Source organism: Pan paniscus, chromosome 8, assembly GCF_029289425.2.
Source record: "Pan paniscus chromosome 8, NHGRI_mPanPan1-v2.0_pri, whole genome shotgun sequence".
NCBI classification, from domain to species: domain Eukaryota; kingdom Metazoa; phylum Chordata; class Mammalia; order Primates; family Hominidae; genus Pan; species Pan paniscus.
The window spans coordinates 44,692,133-44,714,973 of record NC_073257.2 but is presented as its reverse complement, the minus strand read 5'-3'; the positions used below and the strand labels follow the sequence as shown (position 1 = coordinate 44,714,973).

General features: G+C 40.6%; 1 protein-coding gene across 1 annotated transcript in view; it reads left to right on the top strand.

Moving 5' to 3' along the window:
* The first annotated feature begins 8,296 nt into the window (after nucleotides 1–8,296).
* The window catches only part of KIF5B (kinesin family member 5B), a 47,516-nt gene continuing 32,971 nt past the window's right edge, over nucleotides 8,297–22,841 (top strand). Inside the window, exons 1-2 of the mRNA XM_003814799.5 lie at nucleotides 8,297–8,900; nucleotides 16,192–16,279. Of these exons, the coding sequence (XP_003814847.1) occupies nucleotides 8,775–8,900; nucleotides 16,192–16,279 (214 nt within the window). The 5' untranslated portion in view covers nucleotides 8,297–8,774. The remainder of the gene's footprint in view (nucleotides 8,901–16,191; nucleotides 16,280–22,841) is intronic.

Below are 22,841 nucleotides of genomic sequence, written 5' to 3'. Positions count from 1 at the left end.
TGGGAAACAAAAAGTAAATAAAAAATAAAACATGCCAGGGGTGGTGGCTGATGCCTGGAATCCCAGCACTTTGGTAGGCTGAGGTGGGTGGATCACCTGAGGTCGGGAGTTTGAGACCAGCCTCACCAACATGGAGAAACCCCATCTCTACTAAAAATACAAAATTAGCTGAGCGTGGTGGCACATGCCTGTAATCCTAGCTACTTGGGAGGCTGAGGCAAGAGAATCGCTTGAACACGGGAGGCAGCGGTGGCGGTGAACCGAGATCGCACCATTGCACTCCAGCCTGGGTAATAAGAGCAAAACTCCGTCTCAAAAAAGATATATATATTATCTGAATAATAAGAGAAGATATTGGTCTGTGAATAGAAACATTTCATGTAAAACATCCATTTGGAGAATTAAAATCCAGAGAGTTTTACACACACACACACACACACACACACACACACACACACACCCCATAGGGTGGGATCAGCACATCGAAGACATTTTTTTGTTTGTTTCAGACAGGATCTTTCTCTGTTGCCCAGGCTGGAGTGCAGTCGTGCAATCACAGCTCACTGTAGTCTTAACCTCCCCAGGCTCAGGCGATTCTCCCACCTCAGCCCTCCAAGTAGGTAGGACTACAGGTGCATACCACCACGCCCAGCTAGTTTTTTTGTATTTTTTGTAGAGATGGGGTCTTGCTATGTTGCCCAGGCTGGTCTTGAACTCCTGAGCTGAAGTGATCCTCCTGCCTTGGCCTGTCAAAGTTGTGGGATTACAGTTGTGAGCCATCATGCCCAGTCCATCCAAGAGATATTATCCTCCTAATTACACACACACACACACACACACACACACATCGCCAATAGAAAACAGTTGAAAATAAAGTTAAGAGAATATCTCGAAAAGGAGAACAAGAAAACAAAGAAAAGGAAAATAGGAAAGAAAAGAGGAATATAGACAAAAAGAGACTAAAAGCTGCCTGGAAGAAAAATTCAGATCACATACAAATGATTAGGACTCAGAATCAGACTTAACAAAAGGAGCAATACCTTCAAAATATCAAGAGTAGCTTTATACTGCTGGTGGCTATTTGGATGTGTTAAGAGTAAACTGGTAGAAAAAGTTAGGCAATTTTTAAATCCAGAAAAAAACAAAAAGTTGTACAAGGTAGGCAATGTAATTATAGTGCACTACATGGCTAAGCTGGGAATAATATTATGTAGCATGTAAATGCTGTATATTAATTTAACTAAAAATAGTGATAGAAATATATATTGAGAAGATAAAGAGAAGAAAATATGTTGATTCAGATGGAGGCTAGTGTAAAGGAGCTATAACCTCATTTAATAATAATAGTTCATAAGTCAAGAGGCAGCAATAAAATCATGTTATTTAGAAACATGGAGATAAATACTAGAAGAAATTGCTAAAAGATTTAAAGTAGTTGCCCTGGAGAACAGAAATGGAGGTTGGATTGAACAGAACCAGAACTTCTATTTTTCAGGGTTGTAGTGTAGTTTTCACTTTTTAAACTATGAATGTGTTTCTTTGATAAAATAGAAAAAATATATAGGTTCTAAAGAATTAAATGAAGCTGGATGTGATAGTGTGTGCCTGTAATCCTATCTACTTGGGAGGCTAAGACAGGAGGATCGCTTGAGCCCAGGAATTTGAGACCAGTCTGGGCAACACAAAGAGACCTCGTCTCAAAAAATTAAAAATAAGGCCAGGCGCAGTGGCTCACACCTGTAATCCCAGCATTTTGGGAGGCTGAGGTGGGTGGATCACCTGAGGTCAGGAGTTTGAGACCAGCCTGACCAACATGGTGAAATCTCGTCTCTGCTAAAAATACAAAAATTAGCCGGGTGTGGTGGCAGGCGCCTGCAGTCCCAGCTACTCAGGAGGCTGAGACAGGAGAATCACTTGAACTTAGGAGTGGAGGTTGCAGTGAGCCGAGATAGCGCCACAACACTCCGGCCTGGACAACAGAACAAGACTCCATCTCAAAAAAAAATTAAAAATAAATTAATAAATACATAAATTATGGTATTAAATACCATGTAGGAGTTTTCTCTCTGACCTCTGAAATAATTCTGTGTGGTACAAACCACTTGCAGAAGGCAGGACCTGAGGAAAGACGGATGGGATTTGGACAAGCACAAAGGGGAGGGACATACACAGTGAGATCAGATTGGCTTTGAAATTAGCAAATTATAATGAAGGACAGTGAAAAAGACCAGTTTCCAGGAGTTAAGAATGTAAGTCGTGGAGCAGTGGAAAACCCTAGTTATGTAATGAGGAGTCAGTGCTAGAAGGCGGCCTTGGAATCCAAGCAAAGGAATTTGAATTAGTTTGAGTAGGAAAAAGGGGCATTGTTGTAGGTTCTTGAGTAATGAAATGATTTAATAAAGGTAATGCTTTTGGAGACTTAATCTGAAAATTTCATGCAAAACAGTGGATATGGGAGGAATTGTTTAGTCTTTTTTACTATCGTATTCCCATAGTCTATCTCAGCACCTGGACCATAGTGGGAACTCAACCTATAGTTACTGAATGTTCGAATGGGAAAGAGGCTGAGACCTCCCGTAGTAACCTCGGCCTGAAGTAGTGAAGCCTTGGACCAGGATGGGGTCCTGGAGCTAGAAAAGAGCAGGTGTGTCTTATTCAGATTTGAAAAAGAAATGCTATAATTTTCTATTCCAAAAGGTCATTTCTGATCATTTCAACTGGAAATAGTAAACAAATTTTCTTACAGTAATAATGTTAAAAATAAACATACTTTTATAAATGTACTTATAATAGATAAGTACATTTATTTTTAAACAGTGGTGATGTTCTTAGATTCCCTCCAACCATTTAATTTATAATTAATTTAGAATATAGCCCAATCTAATACATTTATTACATTTTTACAGGATTATTTCCAGGAGAAACATTTTAAGTTCCAAATTTTAGGTTATCGTTCGAGGGATCTACTGCTATGTAACAAATGATTCAAAATGGAGCAGCTGAAAACAATAAACATTTTATTATATCTCATGATTTTATGAGTCAGGAATTAGGACAGGCCTTAGCTGGGTGATTCTTCTACTCCAAGCGTGTTAATTGAAATTACTCACTGGTATTCAACTGGTGGGTGTGCTGGCATGGATGGTCCAAGATGGCTTCACTCACAAGTCTGGTCTCTGGATGGAAGGCTGGGATCAGCTGAGACCATTGCTTAGTGCCCACATATGGCCTCCCCAGCATGGTAGTCTCAGGGTGATTGGTCATCCTAGATGGCAGTTCAGAGCTCCTAGAGTATTCCAAGAAACTAAGGTGGAAGCTGCAAGCCTTCTTCTCACCTAGTCTCAGATAGCATGTGGTGTCATACTTCTGCCACATATATTGGTTGCAAGTGAGTCATAGGGCCAACCATGCAAGATTTAAGGAGAGAGGCTGCACAAATCTGTGAACCCAGGGAGGCACAGTTCATCGGAGACTAACTTCCATAGTGGAGATTTTTTTTTTTTTTTTTGAGACGGAATTTCACTCTTCTTGGCCAGGCTGGAGTGCAATGGCAGAATCTCAGCTCACTGCAACCTCTGCCTCCTGGGTTCAAGCGATTCTCCTGACTCAGCTTCCCGAGTAGCTGGGATTACAGGCACCCACCACCATGCCCGGCTAATTTTTGTATTTTTAGTAGAGATGGGGTTTTGCCACGTTGGCCAGGCTAGTCTTGAACTCCTGACCTCAAGTGATCCGCCTGCCTTGGCCTCCCAAAGTGCTGGGATTACAGGCGTGAACCACGGAGCCCAGCCCACAGCGGAGGTTTAATGTTCTTAATCTGTATAGGTGAAAACACCACTTGCATTTCCATAAGAAAAAGTTATGCCAATAAGTCTCGAAATGTGCTCTCAAGGAAACCTGCTGTTTCACTGCTAATGCTGAATAATGGCAGTCTGTTCTATGTTTGGAAGCATTACTAGGATTAACTAGGTTTTAAAAAAATCAATCTTTTGTTTCCCCATGAAAATATTTCTTAAACCCTTATCGCCTGATACCATTATTTCTTAGTAGTGTGACAGGACAATTTTAAGAACAATTTTGTTTTTCCATAGCATTTTTCTCCTTCCTGGTTCTGTGATAACATTCAGGCTTTTTGTGCTCTCTTTCCCAGGAAAAGTATGTATGTGAGGTCTGAAAGCAGAAGGCTCTTGCAGACACTTCCCTTTCTGGCTTTTATTTATTTATTTATTTGTTTATGAGACGAAGTCTCACTCTGTTGCCTAGGCCAGACTGCAGTGGTGCAATCTTGGCTCACTGCAACCTCTGCCTCCTGGGTTCAAGCAATTCTCCCGCCTCAACCTCCTGAGTAGCTGGGACTTCAGGCACACGCTGCCAAGCCCAGCTAATTTTTTGTATTTTAGTAGAGATGGGGTTTCACTGTGTTGCCCAGGCTGGTCTCGAACTCCCGAGGTCAGACAATCCACCTGCTTTGGCCTCCCAAAGTGCTGGGATTACAGGCCTGAGCCACTGTGCCCAGCCTCTGGCTTTTATTTTTATGAAGACTGAGTTTCCAGAATCTGTTGTGCAGGAAGAGGGGACAGGCAGGGGTTGAAAGGCAACAGAAGCTGACCAGTACCTTTGGTAGCAGAGGTTTCCAGAGCTTCACTCCCTTCCTTCTACCTCCTTTCCCTGCCCATACGCATGACGTCTCCTCAGTCACCTCTTTGGAACCTCTGTTTCTATGGAGTAGAATTTGAAACTCACTGCTCTAGATCAATCAATCCTCAGGTCTTCTGAGTTGAGGAACATAGGGGAATGGCAGAGTTGAAGTTCAGGAGCTTCAAATACAGACTACCATGTTTCTCTTTTGCATGTATAGGGGATAAAGGTAAGAGTAGAATTACAGGTGATTGGAACTTTCTTAGCCTGGAAGTATAGAAGAATGCTGATACCAGTCATGAATTAAGTATTGGCAGGGAGTGGGGGATAATTCGCTTCATTTCTGGAATGCTAAATTTAAGGTTATGGTACAGCATTCTATACAAGGTGGCCTGTAAGCAGCTGGAGAGATGACAATGTCAACACAGATGAAAACGTCAGGGTTGTAGATAAGAGACTCCAGCAATTGTTGAAGAAGTGAGCCCAGAGATAAGAGAGCCAGGGCTGGGGACAGAGTCCTCACAACGTCCTGCTCAAAGGTTGCAAACTGGAGGCCCACCTGCCACATCCAGCCCACAGGGATGTTTTACTTAGTTCATGCATTATTTAAATTATTTTTAAATTGATGGCCAATTTAACTTAAAAATTGAGAGTTTTAAGGACATCTGGATTATGTCTTTCTGGAAAAAGGAAAACTTGGTAGTGTTGGGCCCACAATTCTCCCGTGGTAGAAGCTGCGTAGCCACTGCTGTCTTCGGATGGAACTGCCTCTGAGCAACCACAGTCCCTTCTAGTCAATTTCACCCACTAAATGGCAGCAAGAAGTGGCAAAGATTCTCCCCTTGACCAAACTCTAGCCAGGCTCCTCTGAGCCTTTCTTGAATAGGCCTCAACCATGCCTATAAAGACTTGAACAAAACATGAACATAGTTTAACAGCTCAAGATCAGATTTCTGGGATGACCCTTACCTCCTTTAAAGTGGTTTCCTGAGAAAATTCAAGACTACAGAAAAGATACTGTTTGTTCCAGCCAATACCTGAAGATAGGGTCCCTGTCTCCTAGGTTCTGCGGGAGGGCAGGAGCCTAACCTCTATAAGGACCAGTTAGCAAACCCAGATGGGTTCCACGTGGACCAACCCCCACTTCTTGCTTTTTGCAATTTTTCACTTCCTGGGCTCTACTGAGCTCCAGCTCATCCCCCTTTGTATTTCTTTGTGCTCCCTTTAAAACGTCCAGTTACCTCTGTACAAGTCAAAGTTGAGTTCAGTTGACTCTGGCTTATTTTCCCCATTGCAATAGTGTGTTATGCATTAAAAGTTGTCAATACCACTTGAGCGTCTGGCTTGTTTTATCTTTGACAGAAGGTTACTAGTCAACAGGAACCAATGAAGGTGTTAGGTTTCATTGTTGTTTTAAAGATGGGCTGGCTGAGCGTATTTGTTTCTCTTTTTTCTTCAGGGAAGCCAAGAAAAGGGAGGAATCAAAGATGGAAGAAGATGGTGGCCATTGGTATTGGACGAAGTTGGAAAGAATTTTGAATGCAACTGAGAAATTAGTTTTTGAGAGGGAGAGTGCTGACTTTTTCTGCAATTAAAGATAAGGATGACAGGATATAAATATGATGAAGGAACCAGGTAAAGAATAATAGGACTGAAAGAGTGAGAAAGTAAGACTCTACCTTCATTGATCAGACTGGACTAACAGACAGAGGTAAAGCCAGCTGAAAGGTAAGCAGAAAAGTATTTCTCTCAAGGACATACTACATTTATAAAGTGTCACACAAACTCCTTCTTTGAGTGACCTAATTTCTTTCTTTTCTTTTTTTTTTTTTTTGAGACAGGGTATGGCTCTGTTACCCTGACTGGAGTGTAGTGGCACGACCATAGCTCAGTGTAATCTTGGCTCCTAGGCTCAAGCGATCCTCCTGCCTCAGCCTCTGTAGTAGCTAGGACTGCAGGCACACACCACCACGCCCGGCTAATTGTATTTTTTAATTATTTTGTAGAGACAAGGTCTCTCTATGTTGCCCAGGCTGGTTTCGAACTCCTGGCCTCAAGCAATCCCCCTTCCAAAGTTCTGGGATTATAAGCACGAGCCATCATGCCTGGCCTACTGATTTCTTACTGAGAAAACTGATTCTACAAAAATCATAGACTATTACAAACTGTTGTTTGAAATTGTATCAGTAAGAATAAAACATTCCACTCTTGCTTGGAGGACCTAAGATACAGAGAAGCAGTCTTGACTTCCAAGCCAGGTGAAGGAAAAAGGGGTTTCTGAAGACAACACTTCCCATCTATTTTAACTGTAGTATTCAAGGAAACAGAACCTGGGGTCCACGGTGGTCCAGACCTGATGTTAATGCCTTTATTTGCAGCTCTGCTTTGCCTGGGGCCTCTCAAAAACACTGCTTCATTTAAATGTCATCAGAACTCCACACCTCCCAGAAAGCCCTGGGTTAATTTCATCTATTCCTTTGTTTGGTGAGATGTTCCAAGGTTCCTTGAGCGTGAGCTCTTCTTCAAGGCAGTGGATTAATAAACGTGAATCTGTTGAACTCTGAATTTGTTTCTGGAGGTATTAGGATGATTGGGTGAGCACAGGTAGCCCTGGAGGTTTTCATAGTTCAGTCCTTCATTTTACAAACAAAAATTGGGGACGAGGGGGAGGAGTTGTTACTGCAGTTCTTCTGCAGCACCTCAGAGCCACTTCCTCAGAGCCACTTCCCCGTGGAATTTTATGGCACTCATCTTCTAAAACTAGAAGGCAAAGTCAACTATGGAGTGGTCTTCCTTGGATATGCAATGAACAAATTTACCTAGGCCTTTTATAAAGACCATCTTTAGGCTCCAGGTCAGTCATTCCTCCAGCATTGGGATTGATGGGTTCCGTATGCTCATTGCAGGGAAAGTGGCGGGAATTCGCTGAACTTCGTGGGGGCGGCGAGGGTGCGGGCTGGATGCAAGGTATTGGGCCGCTGGAGTGACAGAGATGCTGTGTGATGGGGGCTGAGGGCTCTTCCCCCTCCTCACCCTACTGTTCCACATTTCTTCAGCAACCTTCTTCATTCCTTAGGAAATTTTTCCTTTTTCTTTCTTATTCCTGTTTCACCACATCCCACTCTCTCAGGAAAGAGCTACCCTTCATTGAAATCTTACTTTTTTCTGGCAACGCGCTCTAAAAAGGTGGGCCAGGAATGATTCCCTCCACCCCCAGACAAAAATGAAAGCAACACTTCCTTTTAGGAATATAGTACTTTCTGTTTTTAATTTTAAAGCTAGTCAAGTGACACAGTGCGAGTGGAGAAGAAACAAATCTCTAGCTGTGATCAATTAGCTGCAAACACCACCGCAACTGGACCAGCCTAGTGATTTATTTAAACAAACGACATTAAGTAGTTAAAGCAAATCCCTTCTCCCTCAAAGAAAAGAAAGTTAAGTGCGTCTGCCTTAGCTCTGGGGAATTCTTCGGCGGCTTGGGATGGCGGGTGGGAGCTGCCGCCCTGCCTCCCCAGGAACTTCTGCGACAGGGGCAGTGCAGTAAAATTTGAATCTGCGACCCCGGGCCAGGAGTGGTGGTGGAAACGGCAGCCCGGCCGCCGCGGACGGGTGCGAGCGCGCGCACCGATTGGTCGCCGGGCCGCCTGGCCCACTGCGCCTGCGCAGTCCTCCTCCCGCACCGCCCTGTCGCCCAACGGCGGCCTCAGGAGTGATCGCGCAGCAGCCGGCCGGCCAGCGGACGGCAGAGCGGGCGGACGGGTAGGCCCGGCCTGCTCTTCGCGAGGAGGAAGAAGGTGGCCACTCTCCCGGTCCCCAGAACCTCCCCAGCCCCCGCAGTCCGCCCAAGACCGTAAAGGGGGACGCTGAGGAGCCGCGGACGCTCTCCCCGGTGCCGCCGCCGCCGCCGCCATGGCTGCCATGATGGATCGGAAGTGAGCGTTAGGGTTAACGGCTGCCGGCGCCGGCTCTTCGAGTCCCGGCTCCCCGGCCGCCTCCACCCGGGGAAGCGCAGCGCGGCGCAGCTGACTGCTGCCTCTCACGGCCCTCGCGACCCCAAGCCCTCAGGTCCGGCGCGTTCCCTGCAAGACTGAGCGGCGGGGAGTGGCTCCCGGCCGCCGGCCCCGGCTGCGAGAAAGATGGCGGACCTGGCCGAGTGCAACATCAAAGTGATGTGTCGCTTCAGACCTCTCAACGAGTCTGAAGTGAACCGCGGCGACAAGTACATCGCCAAGTTTCAGGGAGAAGACACGGTCGTGATCGCGGTGAGTGACCCCCGCCGGCATCCCTCCTCCCGCTTCTTCGGGCCGGCCTGTGCGGGGAGTTTAGGGAAGTGGCAGGGTGCAGAATTGAAAGGGAGCGGCGGTGTCCCCAGCCCTCCCCGGCGGGGTTTGCCGGTTCCGATAACCCAGTGGAGGGAGACTGCGCAGCCTCGCGTGCGTTCCTGGATCGCCCCCACCCCAGTCTTCGGCGTCGGGAGACGGGAGGCGCCCAGCCTCAGCCCTGGACACTCCCCCACCTGGGGCAATGGAGGAACGTCCGGGCAGCAAGTTCAGTGCACGTTTGTCTGCGTGTGTGTGTGTGTGCAATTACGGATACTGTTGGTGTTTTGGATTAACCCCAAATTTGCCATTCAGAAAATATGTAATGCTAATATAAAGTTCGGCTGGGGACATTGAGCTCTGAGATAAGCCGTAGTGTACTTTAGTAAAGATGCTTAGTTTTATGGAAACATAACCAGTCCTTGAACCGTATTGTTTCCCTCTGGGAGAAGGAAAAAGCACCAAAAAGAGGTACAAATATTATCTATACCTCCAACTTTCATCCACCACTTTTTGAGTGATGAAAGACTTTTCATGTTAACAACTACAAATGGCAAATCGATGATTGTAGAAAGAAATAGTTGAGCTTTTTTTTTTTTTTTGAAACAGGATGATCAATTTTGTTTAATCTAGCAGACCTAGCCGACTTTGGTTGGGTCAGATAAGTGCTCCGAAAGACAAATCGCATTCTTGCTAGGTTTTATGGGATAACAGCCTAGGAAAAAGTATTAACTTTTTGTTTTTATATCAGACAGAAAGTGTTATAAAAACAAACTTATAAAAAAGATAAAAATGGACCAGTATTAGATTCATACTTCTGCAGTTAAGGTCTATCTTGAAGAAAATTGTTGTTTGGTAATCCCAAGAATAGTGAGATACTGTTTTTTTGTAATGAAAAACATAACTAGAGTTGAGTGATCATTGTCAGCGAGACCAGAATGTGAGGGTTTTTAAAGGTCTGATCTCTGGCATTGAAAGGTCTGAGAAAATAGCACTCCTAGTTGAAGGAGATTAAAAATTAATTGTAAAGTATGGCATACGAAACAGTGACTAAATTATGTTGCTCTTTGTTGGTAATGCTATGTAGTAGAACTAACTTTCTACGTTGTTACCATGGCATGAAATTTTAATATGTTAATTTTTCCTCTAATGTCATTCTATAGTTAATACTGTATTGGGGCTATTTAATTTGGAAATAGGGCAGAGGTCACAGGAGATGGGACGAGGATGATTGAAAGCATTGACACTGAAGACAGACTAAAGTTCTTTAGGGTTTTGATGTGAAAGTTTCTCCAAAGTTCAGCTCCAAAAAATGAATTGTCTTAGCTCCTTGGTAGGCCTTTGGCAAACAAGTCGTTAGGCCACTAACAATTGCCAACTATTACTGTGTAAAGACTGTCAGGCGAGTTCTTTGTTAACAAGTCCACTAGAAAAACTCTTGTGTAAATGACATCATAGCCCGGCAGAGGCGAAGTAGTTAAGCCCAGTAATCCTTTTCCTTTGGGATGGTATATTTTACATATAGTCAGGAGGCTTGCAAGGCCTGGATTAGTTGTCAAACTTGAGGCTATTAGTTTCTTAAGAGTTTTTGTGGTTTACAGTACTCAGCTTCTGCAGTGGTTGGCACATCAAACCTATTTTTCCGTTTACACTTGTTTTAAGAATGTCTTATTTCTTCAGATTTTGTGTTTACACAGATCTGTAGTTATCACTATGATTCTTTTTGTTGGAATGCTAAAATTTAGGATTCATAAAATGTACTAAGATTAGAAGGTAAACTTTGATGAGGCACAAATACGACATGAACTATGAAGAAAGAACTAAAGGAAAATGAACAAAGGAAACATACATTTATTCTAGGTTTCCATTGGGAAAAAGTTGCTTATAAGTTCCGTTTCAAAATTTCAGTACTCTATATAAATGGTAATATTAGGAATAATGGATAGGTTGTTGGTTTGTGAATCCGTAATGAACAGTTAACCTTTAGGTAAGCTGATAAGCATTTTAGTTGTTTTTTGGTTGGTTGGGTTGTTTTTTTGAGATTTTTTTTTTTTTTTTTGAGATATTTTTGAGTTTTGCTCTTGTTGCCCAGGCTGGAGTGCAGTGGGGTGATCTTGGCACACTGCAACCTCCGCCTCCCGGGTTCAAACGATTCTCCTGCCTCAGCCGCCCCAGTAGCTGGGATTACAGGCACGCGCCACCACGCCCAGCTAATTTTTGTATTTTTAGTAGAGATAGGGTTTCACCATGTTGGCTAGGGCGGTCTCGAACTCCTGACCTAAGGTGATCCACCTGTCTTGGCCTCCCAAAGTGCTGGGATCACAGGCATGAGCCACGACGCCTGGCCTGTTTTTGTTTTTTGTTTTTGTTTTTTTTACGTGTAAGCAAAAATACATTACAACTGAATAACATAGCCTTAAAAAATGAAAGGCAACATGTTTTGGTTCATTGTTTTCAGAAACTAGTTTCTTGCATATAGTAACGACATTAATTATTGAGGTCTCATATTTTTGTTCAATTTTTTAAATGAATTATTTCATTTTGTAAAAGGTTATAAGAGCAGCCAGGAGGAGCAGAATTGGAAAATCTGTGGGTAAAATCTTCTCGGTTTGGTTTTTTCATTTTACTGGTTCCTAATCCTGATTCATAATGAACAGTTTAGGAGAGAATTGCTGCAATGCAGCATTTAAAACTAAATTTTTAAAAACATGATTTAAGAACATTTTGTATACAATCTTCTATTTAGATCAAAATTGAAAGAATATTGTAGTTTATGATGTTAGAAGCATAATCAGTGCTCATGGAGAAAGTAATTTTTAAGGATTCTGATTTTCTTATAACTTGAGTTTTTAATACTTTGTCTAAACTTTTTTCCTGCTACTCATGTAATCAGTGATTTTAATATGACACCATGGCAGGCAAATCTTTCATAGTGTTTCTGTGTATGCTGTACAGCCTTTAATACAGAATTTATTTTTAATTAAGTGCTTGGTGAAGTGCTATAAATGTAACATCGAATGAAATGAATTATTTTATGAAAGTCTTTAAGCGATATACATATAAACTATTTGCTTTAAATAAGAGAACTTGTTACCGCAAAGCAAGGAGGACAGGGAAACAGTTTATGTCTTTGAAATGAGCTTGCTGGAAACACCAGAAAAAAATCAATAGAAAAAATTAGGAGCTTGCTAAAAACACCAGGAAGAAAAATCAGTAAAAAAATTACATCTATCTATTTATGAATCATGAAAGTAGAATATGGTTATTTGCATCATTAAGTATCTTTACAAATCATTATTCCTTATATGGTACACCGTAAAGGCTGCCAAAAACAAGCTGTGGTAGTTCCGAGAAATTAGAAGAGAATAAAACTAATTAGATAATCTTGCCCAGTTCCTTGCCTAAGCAAAACAACATTCTCGCTTTTCAAGTGAATGATTTGGTATTTGAACCTTCTTGATTACCTTAAGAGGGAAAAATGAGAGGAGGGAACCATCATCACATACCTTTACAGTTGTAGAATGTTAGCCCACTATAGTGTTTAACTAAGGACAATCTAATATAATACACTCCCAAGTGATCTGAAATGATCTGCTATTCAGAATTCCAGAGAAAGACATATCCCTGCCAGAAGGGTGTCCTTCATAACCAAATTTGGTCTTCAGCCTGGTCGGTGCATACTCAAACAGGAATCACTTCCCTTAAGGAACCTAAGGTATGCAGTTGAGATCAACTTATTCCTTTTTGATTTGTCCCCTTAAAGCATCAATCAGATGTGAATGCATCTTGTGACTTGGAGTTACTAGTAATACTGAAATCTGAAACTTGGGGGATCTTTGAAGACACATGGGATTAAAAGCTGCATAATGTACATTTCGAGGCTAAAAACCAGGTTTGAAAAATACAGATGTCCAGATGAGTTTTTCTTTAATTTATTTGAAAAATAGAGATATGCCTTAATTATAGACCATTAGAAATAATTTTTGTGTTTCACAGAGTCTTGATTTTCATTCCAGGAAGCCAGAGTCAGTAATTTATGGCTAGATCTTTAATTAAAACATTCGTCTTACTTAGTATTACAAAATCATCATTTGGTTTTGCAATCAAGACTGTTTTGTCAACTTAATGCTAAGCACTTAATTTTTATTTAACAATAACTTCTAGAAAGATAATCACTCCAGTCTCAATTATTTTTATGTTTGTGTGTTACCTTTTAATAGTTGCCATTTATATTATTTTAGTAAGGTTGTAGTGGTAGTTTATATGTTTGCTTGGAGTTGGTAACTAGAGTAAGCAGCTTCATAAAGTACTTCTGAAGGCAGGCTTTACTATTAAAACTGTTTACTATTATGAAGCTGTTTACATTATTTCTGGCATATCTCTTGGTAAATGGTTTAGGGGCACTATTTTCTATTGATGTAAAAATTGAGGCCAGGCATGGTGGATCACGCCTGTAATCCCAGCACTTTGGGAGGCTGAGGCAGGTGGATCACTGGAGGTCAGGAGTTTGAGACCAGCCTGGCCAACATGGCAAAACCTCATCTCTACTAAAAATACAAAAATTAGCCAGGCATGGTGGCAAATGCCTGTGGTCCCAGCTACTCAGGAGTATATTTGTAGATACATATAAAATTCTCTTGACATTACTTGATCACTTATATTAGATCCAAGTGTATAACTTAACTTAGTATTCAGGTTTTTATCTGGCCTTATCCTCTATTACTCTTCGAACCCTACAGTCTGTACTAATTATTTCTAAAATTGTGTTACTTATCTACAATATCTCGTATCTTTATAGTCACTAAATGAATGTCTGCTGGATAAATGAGGGAAAATTACTTTCTTTTTGCATAGAAAAAACTATTAGTATGGTTCGTTTTTGGGTGCCGATTGTTATTTTGATTGTACTTAACGTTTGTTTTCAGAATTGTTCACCATGAATATATCTTGTGTCAGCAGTAAAATAATAGATTTCTTTTAGTCACACCTGTAGAATTGAATGTTAATTGTTTCAGTAGCATCTGAGAAAAGGATACGTTCACATATGTCACAACTAAAGAATAATCAGACATCGATGCCTATTTTAAATTGATGCCAAAGTGAGATCAGCTTCTTGTATCTGTCAGTAATGCTTTCAGCTTTAGAGGAAAAACCAACGGCTAATAGTGGCTTAAATAAATAAGAGGATGTTTTTCTCACATAACAAAAAGCCTGGATATAGGCCCTTCACGGTTCCTCACTCTGTTATACTTTGTCGTCCTTAGCTGTTGCTTTTCATCATCCTGTTTGTCATATTTGCAAGATGGATGCTACAGCTCCAGGCATTCATTCCAGGAAGGAGAAAGGGCAGTTTTAGCTGAGATGGTCCTTTTTATCAGGATAACAACACCCTTCTCAGAGACCTCGAACAGACCCCCACTTCATATTATTCAGAGCTTGGTCATGTGACTACTAGTTGCAGGGAGACTAGGCTAACAGGTATTTGGCTTTCTGGCCTATTTATTGGGAGGTAGCAAGGGAAAGGGGAATTGGGAATGGCTTTATGAGTGTCTGGTTCATTGTTACTTTTATTTCAGACTTTGAGGTGGGGATGTGGAGGGTAGTAGGTCTTTTTCAGCTAAGACTTAACGAAGTGTTTTCTAATGTTAAGGGCTTTTTCTGGGGTCATGATTGTTTTGTGTTTTAGGGCCCAACTTCCTTCCTTTCCTTTAGGAGAAACTAGAGAGCAGGCAGATACTTGCAAATACCTAGAACCCCTTGCCTCTTATTTTTGGATACCTAGTCTTTCTCCTAGATTATTAAAATTGTTCCTGCAAGCATTTAAACTTCCTCAGGTCTTACAAGTCTTAAAAAAAAAATAACTTTCTTAGACATACAGCAGATTTTCTGCACCACTTGGTTACCTCCCATTCTTTTTCAATCCATTCCAATCTGACCTTTGTCATTGAGTACTTTTTAGTTTTGTCTTGGCCTCACAACTGTATTTGACATAATCACTCCCTCCTTGAAAATTATTATTTTTTGACTTGCATGGACACCACTGATTTTTTTTTGTTCAATACCCCTGGCTCCTTCTCAGACTATATTAGTGGTTCTCTGAGAGTGGTCCATGGAGTCCCCAGTATCATTTCTGGGGTCCAGAAGATCAAAGCTGTTTTCAGAATAAGATGACGTCTTTTTAACCGTTTTGATATTTGCATTTGATCCTTGCTCCTTGTACTTCAACTTAACAACTTCCATTGGTTTCTTGAATGCTACACTGTTCTTTCTGCCTTAGGATCTTTAAGCATCCTCCCAGTGCCTAGACTACTTTCCTACACGAAACCTTTTTCACCCTTCATGACTAATACTGGGGAGAGTGATGATGAGTTAGTTGCTGCTTATTCTTCAGTTCTTAAATATTCTTTCTCCAAGGGTGTTTCCCTGATATTCTGCTTTCCCGTAGACTTAGGTTCTCCTCCTATATTCTCTCATTGCACTTTCATAGCACTCAATTGCATGAGTCAGAATTCTGGTCACTTAATTTTTTAATGTCTGCCCCACTATTATTTATGCTCCACTAAAGCAGAGAGGGAATCTCTTGGTTATCATTCTAGCATGTCATCTCACATTCCATAAGTATTTGTTAAATGAAAGAATGGTTGAAAAGCTGTTGCAGGACAGGCACGGTGGTTCACACCTGTAATCCGAGCACTTGGGGAGGCTGAGGCAGGAGGATCTCTTGAGCCCAGAAGTTCAAGACCAGCCTGGGCAACATAGCATGGTGGCACATGCCTCTAGTCCCAGCTGCTCAGGAGGCTAAGGTGGGAGGATTTCTTGAGCCCAGGAGGTTGAGGCTGCAGTAAGCAGTGATTGTGCCACTGCGCTCCAGCCTGGGTGACAGAACCGAGACCCTGTCTCAAAAATAAATAAATAGGTATTTAAAAAAATAAAAATCACTCAGCAATATTTGGCTGCCATAGTAGTGCTAATTATAATTACTGGGAATTATAATTGTAATTACTGGGCCCTGGGAATGCAGCAAAGACTAAAGACCATTCTTGTTTTCCTGGAGTTTATTCTAATGGATTTGTGCATGGTGATCCCTTCTACTTCAAAGATTCAATGATATCAAATTATGCATACTAGGTATACTATTTTGAGGATTAAATATATTATATGATGGCATCTGTAAAGGTTAGAAATGTTCATTTACCTTTAATTTGTATAGTTGAAACACTTTTTTGTTTTTCAGTCCAAGCCTTATGCATTTGATCGGGTGTTCCAGTCAAGCACATCTCAAGAGCAAGTGTATAATGACTGTGCAAAGAAGATTGTTAAAGGTAAATATATTCAACCTGCTGAGTTGTCTCAGCAATAAGTAAATAAGTTTGTGATCTTTTCTACTTACTCAGCTTTCTTTTTTCATTTTAGTGCCCCTTTCTTCTAAGTTAATTGCAGAAGAAAGTTGTTTAAATAATAAAAAGGTCAAACACAATTAGTAAATATTCTATTGCTCAAATTCCATGATCTAATTATATACAGTACCTAATTAAGGTTATTATGAGAACTATGTTACACACTTATTCTTAAGAGATGCATTTCTATTAGATATTCCCAGGAGAGTTTCCAAGGTGGCAGTTCTAGAAAGAGAACAGTATGAGAATGAAAACAAAAGGGCTAGACACATTTCTAAAAAGTAGTGGAAAATGGCAGTCTATCATTCTTCCATTCCATTGTTATTCCTTCCCCAAAGACTTACCTATCCCTTGAGGAATTTAACAAGGGTTGCCAAGGGTGAGAAAAGTATGTACATTCCAGTTAATACTATAACTTATACAAGAATATTTAAAACTTTATATATTCTAAAACCATTGAATTTTAAAGCTGAGAGAGTGCTCATTGTTTATCTGGAGTTACTTCCAGTTACTGTAGAAATCTGTTTAATCAAAGGAATGGCTGTTACTTTGTGATATGATTTATTTCATTTTTTGACAGCTGTAGTTGTTACAAAGTGCTTCTTAGATTGAGGCAAAATCTGTGTTGTGGCATTCACCACATTAAAAGAATTGGGATTCAGTATAAAAATAGGTGGATTAGGATAGCATAGGAGCACAAATGCTCATCCTAGTAACAGGAGATAAAGTGGAGTTACAGAAGGTTTATAGATGAGGTGAGGGAGGGAAAATGTGTATGTACTCATTATATCAATTTCATATTGTCTAATACAGGGAGCAAAGTCATCATGGAGATGAGGAATGGGGAAGAGGTTCTAGGAAAAGGCATGAAATGGATGGATTCAGGCAGTGTGAGAGTATTGCCAGGCAGTATTAAGGGCCCACTCGAGGTTAGCTGCTGAAAGAGTTGAATTTTTGCCCATTTGGAGTTTTGCTAGGTGAGTACAAAAGAGGGAAGTGGGGGACAAGAGAATTGAGGATATAGTCAAAGGAGTGATTATAATGGTGGACCATAGGATCTAAGGTGGTTAAGTTACAGGAAGAAGGATATGAGGGAGGCTGAAGGGCAGTGAAAAAAGGTGGTAACATTAGTGGGTTGTAGATCTCAGTGGGGTCAAAGATTTGTTGGAATCAGGGCACTGGTCAGAGTAATAGAAGGTGAATACAGACAGTCCCTGACTTAGAACAACTTAAAATTGTTCGACTTTACGATGGTGCAAAAGCAATACACATTCAATAGAAATATTCGACAGAAATATTTCTAGTACCTGTACAACCATTCTGTTTTTCACTTTCAGTATAGTATTCAATAAATTATATGAAATATTTAACACTTTATTATAAAATAGGCTTTGTGTTAGATGGTTTTGCTGAACTGTAGATCAGTGTACGTGTTCTGAGCACATTTAAAGTAGGCTAGGCTAAGCCATGGTGTTTGGTAGGTTAGATGTGTTTGATGCATTTTCAGCTTAGGGTATTTTCAACTTACAGAACATTTATCAGGAAGTAACCCCATCGTAAGTTGATTAGTATCTCTACTTGAAATTGAGATTATGGAAGCAATGCAGTTAGTAATGAAAAGGTAAAGGTGTTGTCATGGAGTTGACTTCCGAGGTAGTAAAGAAAGGATAAGGCCAGACATGGTGGGTCACACCTGTAATTCCAGCACTTTGGGAGGCTGAGGTGGGAGGATTGCTTGAGGCCAGGAGTTTGAGAGCAGCCTGGGCAACAGCGAGACCCCATCTCTGTTTTTAAAATAAAAATGAAGAAAGAATAAGATCGCAGAAAATTTGGTCAAGGAGCTGAGAGGCCAGGGTATTTTAGTGGGATTATCTGCTACAGACTTTGAAACCACCAGTACTGTTTTATTACAACAGTAATGGTATTGGTGAGAGAGAGTGAACTGGGTACTGACATCTTCATAAAATGAAGGGGAATTAACACTTGTAATTATGTAAATGACTGCAACAAAGAGGAACAGGGTCATCATGTTGTAAGCATCATGTGGTTTTCCGGAGGGATCGATCATAGAACACAATTTTACTACATTCTTTGATTGAGACATACTTCTGTCTCATCAGTACAGTTTAAGATTACATCAGCTTTCTAACTAATAGAAAGTTACCGATTCATGAATTCATGGGCAATTTGAATATACAGGTCTTTTTTGTATCTCTTGCCGCCAGCTTTAAGCCCCATTCCATACTTGCACTTTGGAGAGCAAACCTTTAAAGTGCAGATTCCATTTTGTTCATTTTAGCTCTTAATCATATTTTGAGTTTTATTTTTATAATTATCTTACTGGGGATCTAGTAAGTTGGCTGTCAGCACATTTGATAAGTCTATTAAAGTGTCAAAGGTTTTGAAGTTTGAAAAATATGATTCTAAACCATTTATAAAGTGCCTAATGTCCCTAGGTTAATCTTCTAAAATGAATAAGATTGTTGGCAGTTATTTCAATCACACTGTTTGGGTGTTCAGCTGACTTCAGAGTCTCTTACCTATACAATTGGCTAGTCCTTAGTTTGTCAACATACTCACAAGAAAATGATGAAAAACTTGAATCCTTTTATCAAGTGATGGTGCATGACTCTAGTATTTGCCCGAAGTACCAGTTGAATAACCATATCCAAACAGGAAATGAGGTTAGTTCAACCATAGTCTTTACTTAATAAAATTTTGGTATACTTATTTCCATAATCTATCCCTTTTCCCATTTTGAAAATGTAAATAACATTAGTGTCTTCTATTACCTTTGTTCTCTTTGGCTTTTAAAAGTAACCTACAGTAGCTGTGAGATTTTTATCCCTGGAACGTAATCCTCCTTAGTAACTAGAAACTTGGGCTCATTTGAAGCCATTCTTTTGCTATTGTACTATCCACATAAACCTTAAAGTCCCTTTCAACAATGTTTATTCTGTTGTTCTGTTTTGAGGATCATATTTGTGGAAGATGGTAGTAAATAGAAGTACCTCTGTTTTAATATCATCAGTTAATATTTTCTGGTCTTTCCTAAGCAATGCAGGTTCATTCATTCTTTATTTTTTTTCTGAATATGACTTTAAAAGTTCTTTTTAGGGCCTTAGTTTTTATTTTGTTTTGGTCTTAAAGTTACTTATCCTGGACTTTTATCTTTCTCATGCTGTTCTCGTGAGTTCTGTCTCTTCTCTTGTATATCCTTAGTTACATAGTCTCTTAATAATAGGCTGATACTCAGAGTTTTTCAAAATCTGTTGTTTTTTAAGTGGTACCTAACCTTAAGGAAAAGAAAAAGATGAAGTCTGTTTTCCTGACATTTAGGATACATGCATCTATTACTTTTGTTCTATTTTATTACTATTTGCAGTTCTAAGATGAAATCGTTTGCTTCCTGAAATTTCTCTTCTTTTCTCAAAATTTCAGTCCCTTCTTCATCCTGCTTTACTGTTTGGAACTGCGTTCAGGATAATAGTTCCCTTCTCTGTAATATGGTAAGAGTATAATCTTTAGAATCAGACAGTCCTAGATTGAATTCTAGGCTCTGCCACTTTCTTGCTGTGTGACTTTTGGCAAGTTACCTAACCTTTCCAAGTCTCCATTTCTTCTTGTGCAAAATAGGTACTAGGAGTTGTTAAGCACAATACAGGTATCAGCTGCTAATTGTGTCCTCTGTCGTCTTCTTTTTTTTTTTTTTTAATTGAGACGGAGTTTCGCTCTTGTTGTCCAGGCTGGACTGCAGTGGCGCCATCTTGGCTCACTGCAACCTACCTCTGCCTCCCGGGTTCAAGCAATTCTCCTGCCTCAGCCTCCTGAGTAGCTGGGATTACGGGCATGCGCCACCACACCCTGCTAATTTTTGTGTTACTAGTAGAGACGGGGTTTCTCCATGTTGGTCAGTCTGGTCTTGAACTGCCAACCTCAGGTGATCCGCCCACCTTGGCCTCCCAAAGTGCTGGGATCACAGGCGTGAACCACCACGCCCGGCATGTGTCCTCTGTCTTCTTAGAGGACATTATTAATTCAATCAGTCGTGTTTGTATTTTGGATAAACTCATAGTCTCAGCTATTTCTACTGTACAAAATTAGACTTCCAGCAAGTGTTAGAATACAAGGTTTCTATCATAATCTCTTTCTTCTTCTATGCAACCTTTGTAATTTATGTCAGTATCACCTGGCGATGATTTCCTTTTATCTTTACCCAAGTGCTCTGTACCATTTTGGAGGAGACTGCATGTAGTAGCTGGTGGGACTTGTCCTGGACAAGGATATGAATGTGGCAGAGTTACCAATAAATACACATATTTAAGGAGAAAGATGGCGTAGGGGTAGGTCGTGGGTACCTAGGGAGGTGTGAGGACAGGAAAGCAATTAAATACATGGTAGGTTGTACTTGGGACAATCATTGTTAAACAGATTGGATGAGAAGCCATGGTTAGAAATTGTTGGTAGGCAAAGATCAGCAGAATGATGGGCCAGCTGGGATTTCTTTTGAGATAGGGATTTGATGAGCAAGTTGCCAGTAATGACCTGAAAGCAGATAGTACTCTCTGGGTCCCTGACAAGTTCACTGAGAATGCACTGGCTCATAATTATCTGGACAAGTTTATAACTTGATTTTATGTAGGGCTATTAACATTCCCTATCTGTAGATTTGTTAGATACAATTGTTACTTTTGAATAAGGTTTATCCACTTGTATTCTCTTGAATTCTGAATCTGAGTGATTTGTTTCCCTTGTGTTAAGTAGCTATTTATTCATTGCCCACTATATGATAAGCATCTCATCAGGTCTTTGTAGATTTCCTGTTTTTTCCACCATGGCTTCCTGACCTGAACTCTCTGCCGCTGTATTCACCTTTGGTTTTTCCAGATGTAGCCTGCCTTGTATTTATTTTGGTTCCTCTGCTCCTTCAGTATATAGTACAGTGGTTAAGAGCAGGTCTCTGGAACCAAGTCTATTTGCATTTGCGTCTCAGCTTCATCTTACTAGCTGTGGAGTTACAGGCAAGTTATTTAACCTCTCTGTGTCTCAGTTTTCTCATCTATAAAATGGGACTAATAATAGTACAGTGTGGGCTGGGCGCAGTGGCTCACGCCTGTAATCCTAGCATTTTGGGAGGCCGAAGTGGGCGAATCTCCTGAGGTCAGGAGTTGAAGACCAGCCTGGCCAACATGGTGAAACCCTGTCTCTACTAAAAATAAAAAATTAGCAGGGCATGGTAGCACATGCCTGTAATCCCAGCTACTTGGGAGGCTGAGGCACAAGAATTGCTTGAACCTGGGAGGCGGAGGTTGCAGTGAGCTGAGGTTGCAGTGAGCCGAGGTTGCACCACTGCACTCCAGCCTGGGTGACAGAGCAAGACTCTGTCTCAAAAACAAAAAAACGAATAGTACAGTGCACGGGGTTTTGTGATGATTAAATACAATAATATATAAAAAATGGTTAGAACCTGACTCATTGTAAGCTCTCAGATGTTAATAGTAACTTTATATGATGACTTCTAATTCTCAGAGCTTTTGCCTAAGTAGTCATTTTGCTGGGGAGGCTGAAGTTCAGGGAGATACAAAGTGACTTTCTAAAATGTGATGTGCTGTTATCTCACTACCTAAATATGTTTTTTCTGTTGATACAGTATGAAAGAAGTAATACTTGTTCAGAGTTGTCCACCTCTGTTTCTCATAGGAATGGCAAAAGTATATTTAAAAGGGTGAGGGAGGCTTTAGAAAGATGCTGTACATTGATGATGGTAATAAATATTCAGCAAGCATTTGAGTTCCTCTGGAGTGCCAGGCACTGTGTTAGGAGTTAAACACGGTCCTGACTTTGAGTTGACAGGCTAGTGAGTAAAGCAGACAGGTAAATTGATCGAATACTCATTGGTAAGTGTTATGATTAAATGCAGATACTGTAAGAACACATAGGATGAGACTTTTACCCAGATATTTTGGGGGTGCGTTGTGGAATTGGGTTAGAGGAAGAGGTAAATGTGATACATGAAATAATTTTGCTTTCCTTCTCAAAAATAAAAAGATTTTGAAGGAAAGTTTCAAATGTTTGGAGTCTCTTAAAATCTTCCCAGGGAAGTTAGTAATGATGTCTTTTTTTCTCATTAATAAATGTTTCTGTAGGAAATCTGTTATCCAGTTAGTTGTGCCCATGTTGGGGTTTTTTTTTCTTTTTAAAATAATGAATAAAAACAAGGATTGGCTTGCTTATTGGTTTACTTTTCACTATTATATGCTGTTTCCAACAGAGGCTTCTCTTTTTGTTTTGGCTTCCTCTAGAATAGAATGTAATTTCATAGTACCTTTCTTGTCACCAAAAACAAACAACAAACAAAATCCTCGAAAGCCAGAAATCAAAGGATTGCCTTTTTCCCCCCTTTGACCTAATAAAGGAATATATTTAAATGTTAATGTCAGAGGCTAGAAAAAAATTTCATAGGAGGGTCAGGTGCAGGGGCTTAATC